This window comes from Salvelinus fontinalis, unplaced genomic scaffold (genome assembly GCF_029448725.1).
Source record: "Salvelinus fontinalis isolate EN_2023a unplaced genomic scaffold, ASM2944872v1 scaffold_0010, whole genome shotgun sequence".
In the NCBI taxonomy this organism is placed as follows: domain Eukaryota; kingdom Metazoa; phylum Chordata; class Actinopteri; order Salmoniformes; family Salmonidae; genus Salvelinus; species Salvelinus fontinalis.
The window spans coordinates 1,187,821-1,205,509 of record NW_026600219.1 but is presented as its reverse complement, the minus strand read 5'-3'; the positions used below and the strand labels follow the sequence as shown (position 1 = coordinate 1,205,509).

Sequence of the window (17,689 nt, the reverse complement as noted above, 5' to 3'; positions counted from 1 at the left end):
AATTGTGCGTCGCCCCACGGACCTCCCGGTCGCAGCCGGCTGCGACAGAGCCTGGGCGCGAACCCAGAGACTCTGGTGGCGCAGTTAGCACTGCGATGCAGTGCCCTAGACCACTGCTCCACCCGGGAGGCCTTATTACAATTATTTTAACGTATTTTTATCATAACATTTAACAGTTTAAGATTATTCAAAAAATATGGTTTCTATTTCTCATGTTTCACACAGGCTAGGAGGCTGCAAACATAGTCAGAAATAATATTACCATTAATTTAACTTAACATTTAACAATTGTAGATAAAACATTTTTTACATTTTTTCCTTTTTCTTTGCAAAAACGTTTCTTTCTTTTAAATTCAACAAATGGTTTTGTTGTTGTTTGAAACCCAGATTGTCTCTTTAATTCCCACAACTACTTTTCCGCCCCTATTCTATTCTCATTGGTTCCTGCTTTGTACAGATTGGATTGGTTCGTCTTAGTAATGAGGAAAATATAAATCTTGCAAGTGCCATGCCACTGGGCACAAAATGGTGGAATCAATGTTGTTTCCACGTAACTTCAACACATAAAATCAACATGATGACGTTCAATCAACGTTGAAAACTGATTGCAAGTCAATGTGAATCAGTTTCGGGAAATGTTGTCACTTTTTCACCCAACTTTTAGTCCAAATCAAATGGTTCAAATTGTAAATCATAATTAGACGTTGAACTGATGTCAGTGCCCAGTGTGACCTCAGCCTCAGGGTCACCTGATACAGGGCAGTTTCCCAGACCGGTGGAGGTAGAGGAGTGAGTGAACAAACCCACTGACAACAGTGAAAGAGAAACAAATGGACCAACCTCCCCAAAACTCCACTGGTTCTATAAAATGGTAACTGGTTAGGAGAAGAACCAGTGGGACGTAGTTGACAATCATAGACACCGTGATCATTGAAATGATCCTGAAGGCCCTCAGCTTCATGTTGTTCATCCCTTCCCCCTGTCTCTCTCCTTCCCCCAGACCGGGACGTTTCAGAGCCCAGAGAACAGCCAGGCAACAGAACAACATCACGGAAAGCGTAAGAAGGTTAAAAATCAAAGCAAATATCTTCCACCATGCAGATTGGTAATTACCAAGCATATTAACAAAGCAGGAGCCAAGCACCATCAGCCAGACAACACCACAACACCCCACCCTGTATCTCAGGGGTTTGTACTTCAGGAAGGTTACAGGGTGGACCACCGCCAGGTAGCGCTCCACACAGATACAACACTGGAACAGAGGATGACCAAAGAAGTTGAAACCGGAAAAGAATGTACCAACGCTCCATAAAGCACCATTATCTTGGAGGAGACGATGAACAATAAACATCAGATTGGACAGGCTGGAGAGGATCTCAGACACAGCCAGGTTGAGAGAGAAGAAGTCTGAAGCCATCGTCCCTCCCGCTCCGGTCACTATCAGCCACACGACGTAGACATTGGTGGGGAGACCCAGGATGAGGTTGATGGAGATGGCAGCAGTGTACAGTACATTCTGGAAAGAATAGAGGGTAACACTATAATAACAGTCCTTAGTAAATCATTTATAAGACATTTACAAAACAGTTTGATTAACATTTATTAATCATTACAACCCACATTTATAAATGTTAGTAAGCTAGTTATTCACACGTTTAAATACCTTACAAATGGTTTATTATGGGATGTTATTATACATTTTTACCTGAAGGTGTTCAGTGAAGGAGGAGAGGAGAGTAGAGTTGCTGTCTACAGAGGTGTTCATGTCTTCTCAGTCGTTGGAGTCTGTGAATTTAGGAGACAAAACACTCCTATTGTTACTCCTTTAATCGGGATTAGTGAATTTGTCCAAATAAAATATGAACAAGGTTTTCTTCAGTTTTCAGACAACTCCGGTCTCTTCTGTGGTCAGTGTAGACTGCCTGTCTTGTTCCTCAGACAACCCTGGTCTCTTCAGTGGTCAGTGTAGACTACCTGTCGTGTTCCTCAGACAACCCTGGTCTCTTCAGTCTTCAGTGTAGACCACCTGTTGTGTTCCTCAGACAACTCTGGTCTCTTCAGTGTTCAGTGTAGACTACCTTTCCTCAGACAACCCTGGTCTCTTCAGTGTAGACTACCTGTCGTGTTCCTCAGACAACTCTGGTCTCTTCAGTGGTCAGTGTAGACTACCTGTCGTGTTCCTCAGACAACTCTGGTCTCTTCAGTGGTCAGTGTAGACTACCTGCCGTGTTCGTCAGACAACCCTGGTCTCTTCAGTGTAGACTACCTGTTGTGTTCCTCAGACAACTCTGGTCTCTTCAGTGTAGACTCCCTGCCGTGTTCCTCAGACAACCCTGGTCTCTTTAGTGGTCAGTGTAGACTACCTGTCGTGTTCCTCAGACAACCCTGGTCTCTTCAGTGGTCAGTGTAGACTACCTGTCGTGTTCCTCAGACAACTCTGGTCTCTTCAGTCTTCATTGTAGACTACCTGTCGTGTTCCTCAGACAACTCTGGTCTCTTCAGTGTAGACTACCTGTTGTGTTCCTCAGACAACTCTGGTCTCTTCAGTGTTCAGTGTAGACTACCTGCCGTGTTCCTCCGATAACTCTGGTCTCTTCAGTGGGTCTAAAAATCTGCCTCTGACCCAGTCTTCACCCAGGTGTGTGTTTCCTCCCCACCTTTTCTGACGGACAACGCAACAAACATCTAGGTCCTCCCCCAACTCACGTCCTCATTGGATAGCATAGAGTTGGCTGTGTTGTTAACCATCATTTTGTCTGGTTTGAATCTCTCCTAAAGCTCGGCCCTTCCTTTGAACAGGTGTGTGTTACTTAATGGAGAAACGTATTCAGCCAGAACCAGATATGCAAACGCAGGAGGTGAAGGCCAGTTTCAAACCAAACATGCTCACAACACATGTTCCATAGCAGGGGTTATGTTAGTCTGTGGAGTGGAATGTGGTTGGGTGTGACAGGGGAAGAGACGTGATAAACGCTGTTCATCAGTTGGTTGACGGATCTGTAGTTGTGTTTGGTTTGAAACCTTGACAACGCAAAGCAAATCTAAACCCCACTCCCTCAGCACTTGCTCTCATTGGACAGTTTTTACGCATCATTTTGTCTGGTTTGAATGTGCACTGAAGCCCGGCCCTACCTTCACACAGGTGTGTGTTACGTCATGGAGAAATCTATTGGGTCAGTGTGCTCCAAGGGACTGGTCAGACTTAGGAAATGTCTTTTTTACACCTTTTGATTTCAGACCTTCTCAGTACTTGTTATTCAGACTTACCCTATGCAGGTGCGTAACAAGGTTTGAGGGTCTGTCTACCTTGTACGCTCTGGATACATGTCAATTCAATCTCAGAAAACACACCCATTGGGTGGAATAGCAATTTGATCAGGGAGTTTTTCTTCAATTTGTTTCTTCTACAGCAATCCCTTTAAATACTGTGTACCTTTAATTAGAAATTGATCAACACAACATTAGAATGTAGCCAATGGAGAATGAGTTCAGTGAAAGAAAGCCATCAAAACATATTTATCTCCGTTTCAGAACCCATGCATAGCTAAAACAATGGATAGATGTTGCCCTAAGAGTTGTGCAAAGTTGGTAGAATCTTTCTTAAAATTATTCAAAGCTGTAATGGCTGCCAAAAATGCTGCCAAAGGTGCTGTCAAAGGTGCTGCCAAAGGTGCTGCCAAAGGTGCTTCCACCCGCAAAACAGCAGTCTCAACATCGACAGTGAAGAGGGGACTCTGGGATGCTGGCCTTCTAGGCAGAGTTCCTCTGTCCAGTCTCAACATCAACAGTGAAGAGGGGACTCTGGGATGCTGGCCTTCTAGGCAGAGTTCCTCTGTCCAGTCTCAACGTCAACAGTAAAGAGGCCGCTCCGGGATGCTGGCCTTCTAGGCAGAGTTCCTCTGTCCAGTCTCAACGTCAACAGTGAAGAGGCGACTCTGGGATGCTGGCCTTCTAGGCAGAGTTCCTCTGTCCAGTTTCAACTTCAACAGTGAAGAGGCGACTCTGGGATGCTGGCCTTCTAGGCAGAGTTCCTCTGTCCAGTCTCAACGTCAACAATGAAGAGGCGACTCAGGGATGCTGGCCTTCTAGGCAGAGTTCCTCTGTCCAGTGTCTGTGGTATGTTGCCCATCTTTTCTTTTTATTGGCCAGTCTGAGATTTGTCTATATAGTTGCAACTCTGCCTAGAAGGCCAGCATCCTGGAGTCGGAAATTCACTGTTGACGTTGAGACTGGACAGAGGAACTCTGCCTAGAAGGCCACTATCCTGGAGTCGGAAATTCACTGTTGACATTGAGACTGGTGTTTGGCGGGTACTATTTAATGAGGCTGCCAGTTGAGGACTTGTGAGGTGTCTGTTTCTCAAACTAGACACTCTAATGTACTTGTCCTCTTGCTCAGTTGTGCACTGGGGGAAAATGCTGATGCTCCCGATACTCAACTAGTCTAACGAAGGCCAGTTTCATTGCTTCTTTAAGCAGGACAGCAGTTTTCAGCTGTGCTAACATGATTGCAAAAGGGTTTTCTAATGATCAATTAGCCTTTTAAAATTATAAAGTTGGATTAGCTAACACAATGTGCCATTGGAACACAGGAGTGATGTTTGCTGATAATGGACCTCTATCATGACACAAGGCGAGACCCAGATGCAGACACAGGAGGCAGATATTTGGAGTCTTACAATATTTATCAATCCAATACGGGAAGGCAAGAGAGTGGTCGTGGACAGGCAAAAAGGTCAAAACCAGTTCAGAGTCCAAAAGGTACCGAAGGGCAGGCAGGATGAACAGGCAGACGGGAAAGTAGCCCAGAGTCAGGTAGGGGTCAAAACAGGAAGGACTATCAAAAAGAGAATAGCTGTAACGAATGTCATCGGGAGAAGGAGAAGAGGACCAAGTTGCAGCGTGTTAAGTATTCATAATACTTTTAATAAATACGAACACTTGAACAAAATTAACAAAGCGACAAATAAACAGTTCTGCAAGGTGCAATACACAAACAGAAAACAACTACCCACCAAGCACAGGTGGGAATGAGGTTACCTAAGTATGGTTCTCAATCAGAGTCACAACAATAGACAGCTGTCTCTGATTGAGAACCACACCAGGCCAAACAACTAGAAATAAAAAACATAGAACAAAACATAGAAAGCCCACCCCAACTCACGCCCTGACCAAACCAAAATAGAGACATAAAAAAAGAACTAAGGTCATGGCGTGACAGTAACCCCCCCCCCCCCAAAGGTGCGTACTCTGGCCGCAGAACCTGAACCTATAGGGGAGGGTCTGGGTGGGCATTTCACCGCGGTAACGGCTCTGGTGCGGGACGTAGACCCCGCTCCACCTCTGGCTTGGCCCACTTAGGTGGCGCCTCTAGAGCGGGGACCCTCGCCACCGACTCCGGACAGCGGGCCCCAGACAGGAGGGCGACTCTGGCAGCTCCAGACAGGGGAGTGACTCTGGCAACTCCGGACAGGGGAGCGACTCTGGCAACTCCGGACAGGGGAGCGACTCTGGCAGCTCCGGACAGGAGGGCGACCCTGGCAGCTCTGGACAGGAGGGCGACTCTGGCAGCTCCGGACAGGAGGTTCACTCTGGCAGCTCCGGACAGGAGGGCGACTCTGGCAGCTCCGAACAGGAGGGCAACTCTGGCAGCTCCGGACAGGATGGAGACTCTGGCAGCTCCGGACAGGAGCTGTACCACCCCTTCCTCTACCTCCACAGGAATGGGAAACTCCCTGTACCAGCACCTCCTCTACCTCCACAGACCTTGGAAACTGTCCTGTATCAGCCCCTCCTCTATCGCCATAGGGATGGGAAACTGTCCTGTACCACCCCCTCCTCTACCTCCCCAGGCCTGGTAAACTGTCCTGTAAGAGCCCCTCCTCTTCCTCCCCAGGCCTGGTAAACTGTCCTGTAACAGCCCCTCCTCTTCCTCCCCAGGTCTGGTAAACTGTCCTGTACCAGCCCCTCCTCTTCCTCCCCAGGTCTGGTAAACTGTCCTGTATCATGGGACATTAACAGGAGTATTTTTTCCTAAGAAGTCAGTTGAGCAACCAGATATCCAAGAAATGTACAACATGTAAACCTGCATCTTGAATGTTTAACTGCTGTTTTACTGTTGATTAATCAGTCCAGGAGGCTAAAAAAAACAACACCAAATGTTTTTTGAACGAATGTGTCAAGTTGGCAACTGAGCTTTGATGTATCTCACCGTGATTCTCTTAGGAAGCCTGTCTCTGACTCTTTTCTTCACATACAGGCCTGTATAGTATAGAAGCCTGTCTCTGACTCTTTCCTTCATATACAAGCCTGTATAGTATAGAAGCCTGTCTCTGACTCTTTCCTTCATATACAGGCCTGTATAGTATAGAAGCCTGTCTCTGACTCTTTCCTTCATATACAGGCCTGTATAGTATAGAAGCCTGTCTCTGACTCTTTCCTTCATATACAGGCCTGTATAGTATAGAAGCCGGTCTCTGACTCTTTCCTTCATATACAGGCCTGTATAGTATAGAAGCCTGTCTCTGACTCTTTCCTTCATATACAGGCCTGTATAGTATAGAAGCCTGTCTCTGACTCTTTCCTTCATATGCAGGCCTGTATAGTATAGAAGCCTGTCTCTGACTCGTTCCTTCATATACAGGCCTGTATAGTATAGAAGCCTGTCTCTGACTCTTTCCTTCATATACAGGCCTGTATAGTATAGAAGCCTGTCTCTGACTCTTTCCTTCATATACAGGCCTGTATAGTATAGAAGCCTGTCTCTGACTCTTTCCTTCATATACAGGCCTATACAGCAGAGGTTAATTTCTATAAGTTCAACTGAGGACAAAGGGAATGTGGTTATGTGCACACTGCACAGTCATTCCTTTACTTTTGCATGTCAATGATCTGTATAATGAGGATGAAGTTTCTCCTAGGTACAGATCTAGGATCAGCTGGTCCTCCACCAATCCTAACCTTAACCATTGATGAGGACAAGACAAAACTGACCCAAGATCATCATCTATGGACAACTTCACGTTACTTCAATAAGGAGCTGCATTTGTTTGCAGAATGTTGGACACACAGGTGTTCAGCCTGGACATAGTTTAATATTCAGGAAGCAGAGTTCATCACTACAGATAGTAGTAAGATCTACTTCCTGTCTGTAACAGCACCAGGAGCAGCACTCTGTCCATGAGGGACAAGGTGGTAGTGATACATTTAAATAGACAACATTTTATTTACCAAAGTCAGAGAACGATCAACAAGAGTTTCCACAGTTCAGATATGATTGGACCATTTATTAAAGTATGAAGAACAACAAGAGTTTCCACAGTTCAGATATGATTGGACCATTTATTAAAGTGTGAAGAACAACAAGAGTTTCCACAGTTCAGATATGATTGGACCATTTATTAAAGTGTGAAGAACAACAAGAGTTTCCACAGTTCAGATATGATTGGACCATTTATTAAAGTGTGAAGAACAACAAGAGTTTCCACAGTTCAGATATGATTGGACCATTTATTAAAGTATGAAGAACAACAAGAGTTTCCACAGTTCAGATATGATTGGACCATTTATTAAAGTGTGAAGAACAACAAGAGTTTCCACAGTTCAGATATGATTGGACCATTTATTAAAGTGTGAAGAACAACAAGAGTTTCCACAGTTCAGATATGATTGGACCATTTATTAAAGTGTGAAGAACAACAAGAGTTTCCACAGTTCAGATGTGATTGGACCATTTATTAAAGTGTGAAGAACAACAAGAGTTTCCACAGTTCAGATATGATTGGACCATTTATTAAAGTGTGAAGAACAACAAGAGTTTCCACAGTTCAGATGTGATTGGACCATTTATTAAAGTGTGAAGAACAACAAGAGTTTCCACAGTTCAGATGTGATTGGACCATTTATTAAAGTGTGATGAACAACAAGAGTTTCCACAGTTCAGATATGATTGGACCATTTATTAAAGTGTGATGAACAACAAGGGAACCATCAAATATAAACAACCATCTTTATTAACTGATTCAAGTTTACGTTTCTAACAAGAACAATTATCAATAAAGTTCACTTAAAGGTAGACGTAGGACGTAGACGGCGGACGTAAAGGTAATGGCGGACTGAACGAAGTTATGTAGAGCACCTCAAGATAAAACCTAATATTCGAAATATCTGCTAAATTAGACTAAAATATTAGCACTAAATAATCTGGTGGGTGATAACCTTCAATCTGGATAATAACACAAAACAAATCCTAAGACTAGAAACATTTATCGACAAATATTACGAAAACAAGCAACACCCAAACATGACGGACAATAAGACAGGGGAACCGAATCAAAAACGAAAACGTGACTCCTCAACCGACACGGATGATCTAATATTCTCAACACCAGCAATGGTAAAGGTCGAAACCGATCTGTTAAAATCAATAAATGACAAACTGGGTATACTTGAATTAGTTAGTAAAGATATAAAAGACTTGAAGGCAAGCCTAGAGATGAGTGATGAAAAAGCTGCAACATTGGAGAAGGAAACACACGCGCTAAAAGTGACGGTCAATAAGATTGAAACCGAAATGAATGAATTTAAAAAGTTGAACAACGTTCTGAAAGAATGCTTACTGGACATACAAACTAGATCCATGAGAGAGAATTTGGTACTTACAGGTATCCAAAAGAAAGAAGGAGAGGTTCCTGAATCTGTAGTTAGAGAGTTCCTTTTTGCAGCGCTTCAGATTCCACACGAAGTTATCGATAAGATCCAACTTGAACGTGTACACCGCCTCGGACAGAGAGGGCAGAGGTACGAACGCCCAATCGTTGCCAAATTTGCTTCATTTAAAGATAAAATAATGGTTAAAAGCCTGGGTAAAAGACTTGCTGGGACCAAAATTGGCATGAATGATCAGTTTCCGAAAGAAATTGCAGAACGGCGCAAAGTTCTGTATCCAATTTTCAAAGAAAATAGATTAAAAGCGAAACGAGTAGCTCTCGTCGTGGATAAACTATATATTGATAACCAGTTGTTCAGAGACACAAAGATTACTCCATGGTTATTTTAAAAATTACAAAGTTCTCATAGATGAGGAAAATAAACACAATTCAAGCCCGGTTACTGATTGTAACAATACAATACAAAATATAGCTTTTCTATAAATCTTCACATATAACTAATTGAACACAAGCACTATTTCTACATAGTGAAGATAAAAACTAAGTAAACAGAAGGCACAGTATGTGTGGATGGTGTGGTGTGTGTTTATTTTTATTTGTTATGTTTGGAAAGTTGAGTGAGTGAGTAATGAAATAGTTGCATATCCCAGAGCCAGTGTATTGCTGTGGGCCGGGTATGAGAGGGCTTTCAATGTTGTTCAAATGATGGATATACTTTTATAATGAATTATACGTCTTATTTATTTATTGTCCTATCATGGAGAACTACATTTTTAAAATAAATTATATCTAGTTATTTATTATCCTATTTTAATGGTACGGTCCATGGCCCTATACCCTAGACACCCACATGAATGGCCCAGATACTAAGGAGAAGTCCCTAACTGTTTTATGTGCATGTTGTAAATGGTCTGTATGCAGCCAAAATGAGGACAGGGACCATGAGCAGCACTGCCCCCTCAAGATTCTGAGCCTGCTTGGCAGGGTTGGTCCTGCAAAGCCAAAGCCCCCTAAAGGGAGAGCATAATAAACAAGGAAATTCTCAAAGCTGCTAATGAGAACCTTGACGACCTTGTACCTAGCCGGTGGGGATTCCGGTGGGGTGCCCCCACCCAGGCAGTGGCAGTGCTGGCAACACTAGCTGCAGTAACCCATGGGGAGGGGGTCACACTCGGACATTCAGAGAGGGGGTATATTATTGTGGCCCTGGTGGCACGAAACCAATCGGACTGCATGGAGATGCTTGGGAACATGGTCAAAATGGATGACCGTATTGTGGGTGTTTCAGGAAGAAGGTGTACATTTGACCTCCATCATCTAGGATGTGACAATGGTAAATAAACCTCTACATTTATGCTCATTTTTTGCGCGGTCTTGCAGGCCTTCTCATGCAGCTGCAACTGCAAGTACATTTGTAAATCATGACCCATCTTGAGTTGGGCTCTGGGATGGTGCAATTGTTGAGAGGGTGAGCTTATGGTTGTGTGGGGGTAAGGGCTGAATGTGTGTGGGTGTATGTGTGTATCCCACAACTGTTGCGAAGGAAGAAGTAAAAGATGTTAGGGACTATAGAGGATGATTCACAGCAATATGTAATAAAAATCGAGGTGAGGGCGATGGAAATGCATTTGGCAATGGATCTGCTTCGGTTCGGTGGATGGTGCTGTGTGCACTTTTCGAAGGATGGATCCCAGTCGGTCCGGGGCTGTGCGATGCGGGGGGTCGGGGGTGGTCTGCCGGGCATTGGGATGACAACCCAACTCGAGATGGGGGCTTTTGGCGGGTGGAATAGTGGGGACCAATTGGAGGTTTGCTTAGTGGAGATGCAAATGTCATGGTACAACTATATAGACACTCAATCATTATGTTACTTTTTAATAGGACGTTTACAAACATATATTTTGATAAAAATAATTGAAAGGTGTGTCTCATTATGGTAAGTGGTGAAATAAGTATAGCCAGTTACAATTGTAATGGCTTAGCAGATAATAAGAAAAGACGATCAGTATTTACCTGGCTAAAAGAGAAGGATTATAATATCTACTGTTTACAGGAAACCCATTCGACAGTTTTAGATGAAGTTTTGTGGAAAAAGAACTGGGGGGGCAAAATATATTTCTCCCATGGGCAAAGAAATTCAAAAGGGGTGATGGTTTTAATTAATAATAACTTTGATCCAAATGTGCAACTTGTCCAAACAGATCCTCAAGGTAGATGGATTATTTTAAATATGTTATTGGACAATAAACATATATGGCTTATTAACCTATACGGTCCGAATAATGATGATCCAAGCTTCTTTGACAATATATATAAGAATGTATCAACTCTACAAGCAACACTAGACTCTATTATTATAGTGGGACATTTTAATACGGTCTTAAATACCTCTATGGACCGGAAAGGAAATCACACTACAAACTATCACCCTCAGGCACTTAAGGAAATCAGGAATGTCATGGATGTATTGGAATTAGTGGATATATGGAGACTTAAATACCCTGACCTAGTGAGATATACATGGCGGAGGCTTAATCAAGCTAGTCGCCTTGACTACTTTCTTATATCATTCTCTCTGGCACCAAAAGTTAAAAAGTGTTTGATAGGGGACAGAATGCGGTCGGACCATCACATAATTGGCATATATATTACTCTTACAGAATTTCCACGTGGGCGAGGATATTGGAAATTTAATCAAAGCCTACTAGATGATAAATTGTTTAGAACTAGGACAGAAGAATTTATAACTGACTTTTTTAGACATAACATAGGTACAGCAGATGCCCATATTGTATGGGACACTTTTAAGTGTGCCTTTAGAGGCCATGCAATTCAGTACTCATCTATAAAACAAAAGCAATTTCGATCAAAAGAGTCCATATTAACAAAGGAAATTGAAGGACTAACAGTACAGTTAGATAACAATAAAAACGGTACCATAGAGGCACAGAATAAGTTAGAGGAAAAACAAAAAGAAATGGAGGAACTTATTCAAGAAAGATCCAGTGTAATATATTACAAAAATAAAGCGAACTGGATGGAATATGGGGAAAAATGCACCAAATTCTTTTTCAATCGTCAATATAGAAATGCTACCAAAAAAACGTATTAAAACTTGTTACAAATGATGGAGTCACGCATGATTCACCAAATGATATTTTGAAAGAGGAAGTAAAGTACTTTAAGAATATATTTTCGTTTCAGGCTCCTCCATCTCCACTAACTGAAACTAATTGTATGGATTTTTTCCCTAATAATAATGAAAAATTAACATCTGTACAGAAAGACTCATGTGAAGGCCTAATTACAGAGGAGGAACTACTTGATGCAATTGGGGCCTTTAAGGATGGGAAAACTCCAGGACTGGATGGCATACCTGTAAGGGCTGTCGTTCTCCTCATCCTCGGATGAGGAGAGGAGAGAAGGATCAGTAGACCAAAATGCAGCATTCGGGAAATAAGCCATCTCTTTATTATTAACGACGGCAACACGAAACAAAACACTTTCAAAATTACAAAACAAGAAATCGACGTAGACAAAACCTGAACATGAACTTACATAACTAAACGTAAACTCACGGACAGGAAACAGACGACATCAAAATAAACGAACAGCCAAACAGTCCCGTATGGTACATACATTCGACGACACAGGAGACAATCACCCACAAACAAACAGTGAGAACACCCTACCTAAATATGACTCTTAATTAGAGGAGAACGCAAAACACCTGCCTCTAATTAAGAGCCATACCAGGCAACCAAAACCAACATAGAAACAGATAACATAGACTGCCCACCCAAAACACATGCCCTGACCATAAACACATACAAAAACAACATAAAACAGGTCAGGACCGTTACAGAACCCCCCCCCCTCAAGGTGCGAACGCCGGGCGCACCAGCACAAAGTCCAGGGGAGGGTCTGGGTGGGCAGTTGACCACGGTGGTGGCTCCGGCTCTGGACGCTGTCCCCACACCACCATAGTCACTCCCCGCTTCTGTCTTCCCCTCCCAATGACCACCCTAAAACTAACATCCCCTAAATGAATGGCCAGCACCGGGAGAAGGGGCAGCACCGGGACAAGGGGCAGCACCGGGACAAGGGGCAGCACCGGGACAAGGGGCAGCACCGGGACAAGGGGCAGCACCGGGATAAGGGGCAGCAACGGGATAAGGGGCAGCACCGGGATAAGGGGCAGCACCGGGATAAGGGGCAGCACCGGGATAAAGACCAGCACCGGGATAAGGGGCAGCACCGGGATAAGGGGCCGCACCGGGATAAGGGGCAGCACCGGGATAAGGGGCAGCACCGGGATAAGGGGCAGCACCGGGATAAGGGGCCGCACCGGGATAAGGGGCCGCACCGGGATAAGGGGCCGCACCGGGACAAGGGGCCGCACCGGGACAAGGGGCCGCACCGGGACAAGGGGCAGCACCGGTACAAGGGGCAGCACCGGTACAAGGGGCAGGTCCCGGCTGATATACTCAGGCAGATCCTGACTGAACGGCTCTCGACGCTCATGGCTGGCTGACGGCTCTCGACGCTCATGGCAGGCTGACGGCTCTCGACGCTCATGGCAGGCTGACGGCTCTCGACGCTCATGGCGGGCTGACGGCTCTCGACGCTCATGGCGGGCTGACGGCTCTCGACGCTCATGGCGGGCTGACGGCTCTCGACGCTCATGGCGGGCTGACGGCTCTCGACGCTCATGGCGGGCTGACGGCTCTCGACGCTCATGGCGGGCTGACGGCTCTCGACGCTCATGGCGGGCTGACGGCTCTCGACGCTCATGGCGGGCTGACGGCTCTCGACGCTCATGGCGGGCTGACGGCTCTCGACGCTCATGGCTCGCTGGCGGCTCTGGCTGCTCATGGCTCGCTGGCGGCTCTGGCAGATCCTGTCTGGTTGGCGGCTCTGGCAGATCCTGTCTGGTTGGCGGCTCTGGCAGATCCTGTCTGGTTGGCGGCTCTGGCAGATCCTGTCTGGTTGGCGGCTCTGGCAGATCCTGTCTGGCGGGCGGCTCTAGCGGCTCCTGTCTGGCGGACGGCTCTAGCGGCTCCTGTCTGGCGGACGGCTCTAGCGGCTCCTGTCTGGCGGACGGCTCTAGCGGCTCCTGTCTGGCGGACGGCTCTGTAGGCTCATGGCAGACGGGCGGCTTTGCAGGCTCATGGCAGACGGGCGGCTTTGCAGGCTCATGGCAGACGGATGGCTCAGACGGCGCTGGGGAGACGGATGGCTCAGATGGCGCTGGGGAGACGGATGGCTCAGATGGCGCTGGGGAGACGGATGGCTCAGATGGCGCTGGGGAGACGGATGGCTCTGGCCGGATACGGCGCACTGTAGACCTGGTGCGTGGTGCCGGAACTGGAGGCACCGGGCTAAGGATAAGCACCTTCCTACTAGTGCGGGGAGCAGGGACAGGGCACACTGTACTCTCAAAGCCCACTCTATACCTGATGCGAGGTACCGGCACTGGTGACACCGGGCTGAGGACAAGCACATCAGGATTAGTAGGGGGAGAAGATACAGTGTGTACAGGGCTCTGGAGACGCACAGGAGGCTTTGTGCGTGGTGCCGGAACTGGAGGCACCGAACTGGATACACGCACTACAGAGAGGGTGCGTGGAGGAGGAACTGGGCTCAGGAGACGCACTGGTAGCCTAGTGCGTAGTATAGGCACTGTAGGTACTAGGCTGGGGCGGGGAGGTGGCGCCGGAAATACCGGACCGTGGAGGCGTACTGGCACTCTTGAGCATTGAGCCTGCCCAACCTTACCTGGTTGAATGCTCCCGGTCGCCCGACCAGTGCGGGGAGGTGGAATAACCCGCACCGGCCTATGTAGGCGAACCGGGGAAACCATGCGTAAGGCAGGTGCCATGTATGCCGGCCCGAGGAGACGCACTGGAGACCAGACGCGTTGAGCCGGCCTCATGACACCTGGCTCAATACCCCATCTAGCCCTGCCAGTGCGGGGAGGTGGAATAACCCGCACCGGCCTATGTAGGCGAACCGGGGAAACCATGCGTAAGGCAGGTGCCATGTATGCCGGCCCGAGGAGACGCACTGGAGACCAGACGCGTTGAGCCGGCCTCATGACACCTGGCTCAATACCCCATCTAGCCCTGCCAGTGCGGGGAGGTGGAATAACCCGCACTGGGCTATGCACTCGTACAGGAGACACCGTGCGCTCTACTGCGTAACACGGCGCCTGCCCGTACTCCCGCTCTCCACGGTAAGCCTGGGAAGTGGGCGCAGGTGTCCTACCTGCCCTTGGCCCACTACCTCTTAGCCTTCCCCCAAGACATTTTTGGGTGTTACTTACGGGCTTTTTGGGCTTCCGTGCCAGACGCGTTCCCTCACAACTCCGGTTCCTCTCTCCGGTAGCCACTGCTCTCCTCAGTGCCTCCATCTGTTCCCATGGGAGGCGATCCCTACCAGCCAGGATCTCCTCCCATGTGTAGCAACCCTTTCCGTCCAATATATCGTCCCATGTCCATTGCTCCTTCTTTTCCTGTCCCTTACTCCGTTGAGTTTTCCCTTGCCGCTTGGTCCTAGCGTGGTGGGTGATTCTGTAAGGGCTGTCGTTCTCCTCATCCTCGGATGAGGAGAGGAGAGAAGGATCAGTAGACCAAAATGCAGCATTCGGGAAATAAGCCATCTCTTTATTATTAACGACGGCAACACGAAACAAAACACTTTCAAAATTACAAAACAAGAAATCGACGTTGACGAAACCTGAACATAAACTTACATAACTAAACGTAAACTCACGGACAGGAAACAGACTACATCAAAATAAACGAACAGCCAAACAGTCCCGTATGGTACATACATTCGACGACACAGGAGACAATCACCCACAAACAAACAGTGAGAACACCCTACCTAAATATGACTCTTAATTAGAGGAGAACGCAAAACACCTGCCTCTAATTAAGAGCCATACCAGGCAACCAAAACCAACATAGAAACAGATAACATAGACTGCCCACTCAAAACACATGCCCTGACCATAAACACATACAAAAACAACATAAAACAGGTCAGGACCGTTACAATACCAGTGGAAGTATACAAACATTTTTTTGATATACTCAAAGGACCATTATTAGCTTGTTTTAACCACTCCTATATAAATGATAGATTATCAGACACGCAACAAGAGTGTGTGATATCATTATTACTGAAACAGGACCCAAGTGGTATATATAAAGATCCAGTCCATTTAAAAAATTGGAGACCTCTTACACTTCAGTGTTGTGATGCAAAAATCCTAGCAAAATGCTTGGCGCATAGAATAAAAAAAGTTTTGTCAGATATTATTCATCCTAATCAGACAGGTTTTTTACATGGACGATACATTGGAGATAATATAAGGCAAGTACTGGAAACAATGGAACACTATGAAATATCGGGGACACCAGGCCTGGTTTTCATAGCTGATTTTGAAAAGGCTTTTGATAAAGTATGACTGGAGTTTATATATAAATGCCTAGAATATTTCAATTTTGGGGAATCTCTTATAAAATGGGTAAAAATTATGTATAGTAACCCTAGGTGTAAAATAGTAAATAATGGCTACATCTCAGAAAGTTTTAAACTATCTAGAGGAGTAAAACAAGGTTGTCCACTATCGGCATATCTATTTATTATTGCCATCGAAGTGTTAGCTGTTAAAATTAGATCAAACATTAATATTAAGGGATTAGAAATCCAGGGCCTAAAAACTAAGGTGTCATTGTACGCTGATGATTCATGTTTTCTTTTAAAACCACAACTAGAAACTCTCCACGGCCTCTTAGAGGATCTAAATATATTTGCTATCCTCTCTGGATTAAAACCAAATTATGATAAATGTACCATATTACGTATTGGATCACTAAAAAATACACATTTTACATTGCCATGTAGTTTACCAATTAAATGGACTGACGGTGATGTGGACATACTCGGTATACAAATCCCAAAAGAAAGAAATGATCTCACTCCAATAAATTTTTATAGAAAGTTAGCAAAAATAGATAAGATCTTGCTACCATGGAAAGGAAAATACCTGTCTATTTGTGGGAAAATCACCCTGATTAACTCTTTAATCATATCACAGTTTACCTATTTGCTTATGGTTTTGCCTACACCTAGTGACCTGCTTTTTAAATTATATGAACAAAAAATATTCAATTTTATTTGGAACGGCAAGCCAGATAAAATTAAAAGGGCCTATTTATATAACGAATATGAATTCGGAGGGCAGAAATTATTAAATATTAAAGCATTAGACCTCTCACAAAAGGCATCAGTCATACAAAAGTTATACTTAAATCCAAACTGGTTCTCTAGTAGATTGGTACGAATGTCTCATCCTATGTTCAAGAAGGGCCTTTTTCCCTTTATTCAGATTACACCTGCTCACTTTCGGTTGCTTGAAAAGGAAATAATTTCCAAAATATCTTTATTTTTTCAACAAGCCTTAGAAAGTTGGTTGCAATTTCAGTTTAATCCACCTGAAAGGACGGAACAAATAGTACAACAAATCTTGTGGTTAAATTCAAATATAGTAATTGATAAAAAAACTGTATTCATCGAAGAAATGTTTAAAAAAGGTATAGTTTTTGTGAATGATATCATAAATAGGACTGGTGGAGTAATGTCACACATGCAGCTAACACAGACATATGGAAATGTCTGCTCTACCCAAAATTACAACCAATTAATTGCGGCATTACCACAAAAATGGAAGAGGCAGGTGGAAGGGGATAAAAGTAAGGAACTTGTATGTCGGCCTTATATTAAAGAACATAAATGGTTAAAGAAAAGTGTGATAAATAAAAACATATACCAATTTCATTTAAGGACCAAAAAACTTACAGCTGTGCCATATAAATTGCAAAATAGTTGGGAAGAGATTTTCGATGTACCCATTCCATGGCACATGGTTTATGAATTGATACGCAAAACAACGCCGGATTCAAAACTTCGAATTTTTCAATTTAAATTATTGTACAAAATTCTTGCAACTAA

General features: G+C 44.8%; 1 protein-coding gene across 1 annotated transcript in view; it reads left to right on the top strand.

The window, feature by feature from the left end:
- Positions 1–17,689, top strand: part of LOC129842067 (peptidyl-prolyl cis-trans isomerase G-like) — a 65,765-nt gene that overhangs the window by 19,847 nt on the left and 28,229 nt on the right. The window contains exon 4 of the mRNA XM_055910458.1: positions 5,374–5,566. Within this exon, the coding sequence (XP_055766433.1) occupies positions 5,374–5,566 (193 nt within the window). The remainder of the gene's footprint in view (positions 1–5,373; positions 5,567–17,689) is intronic.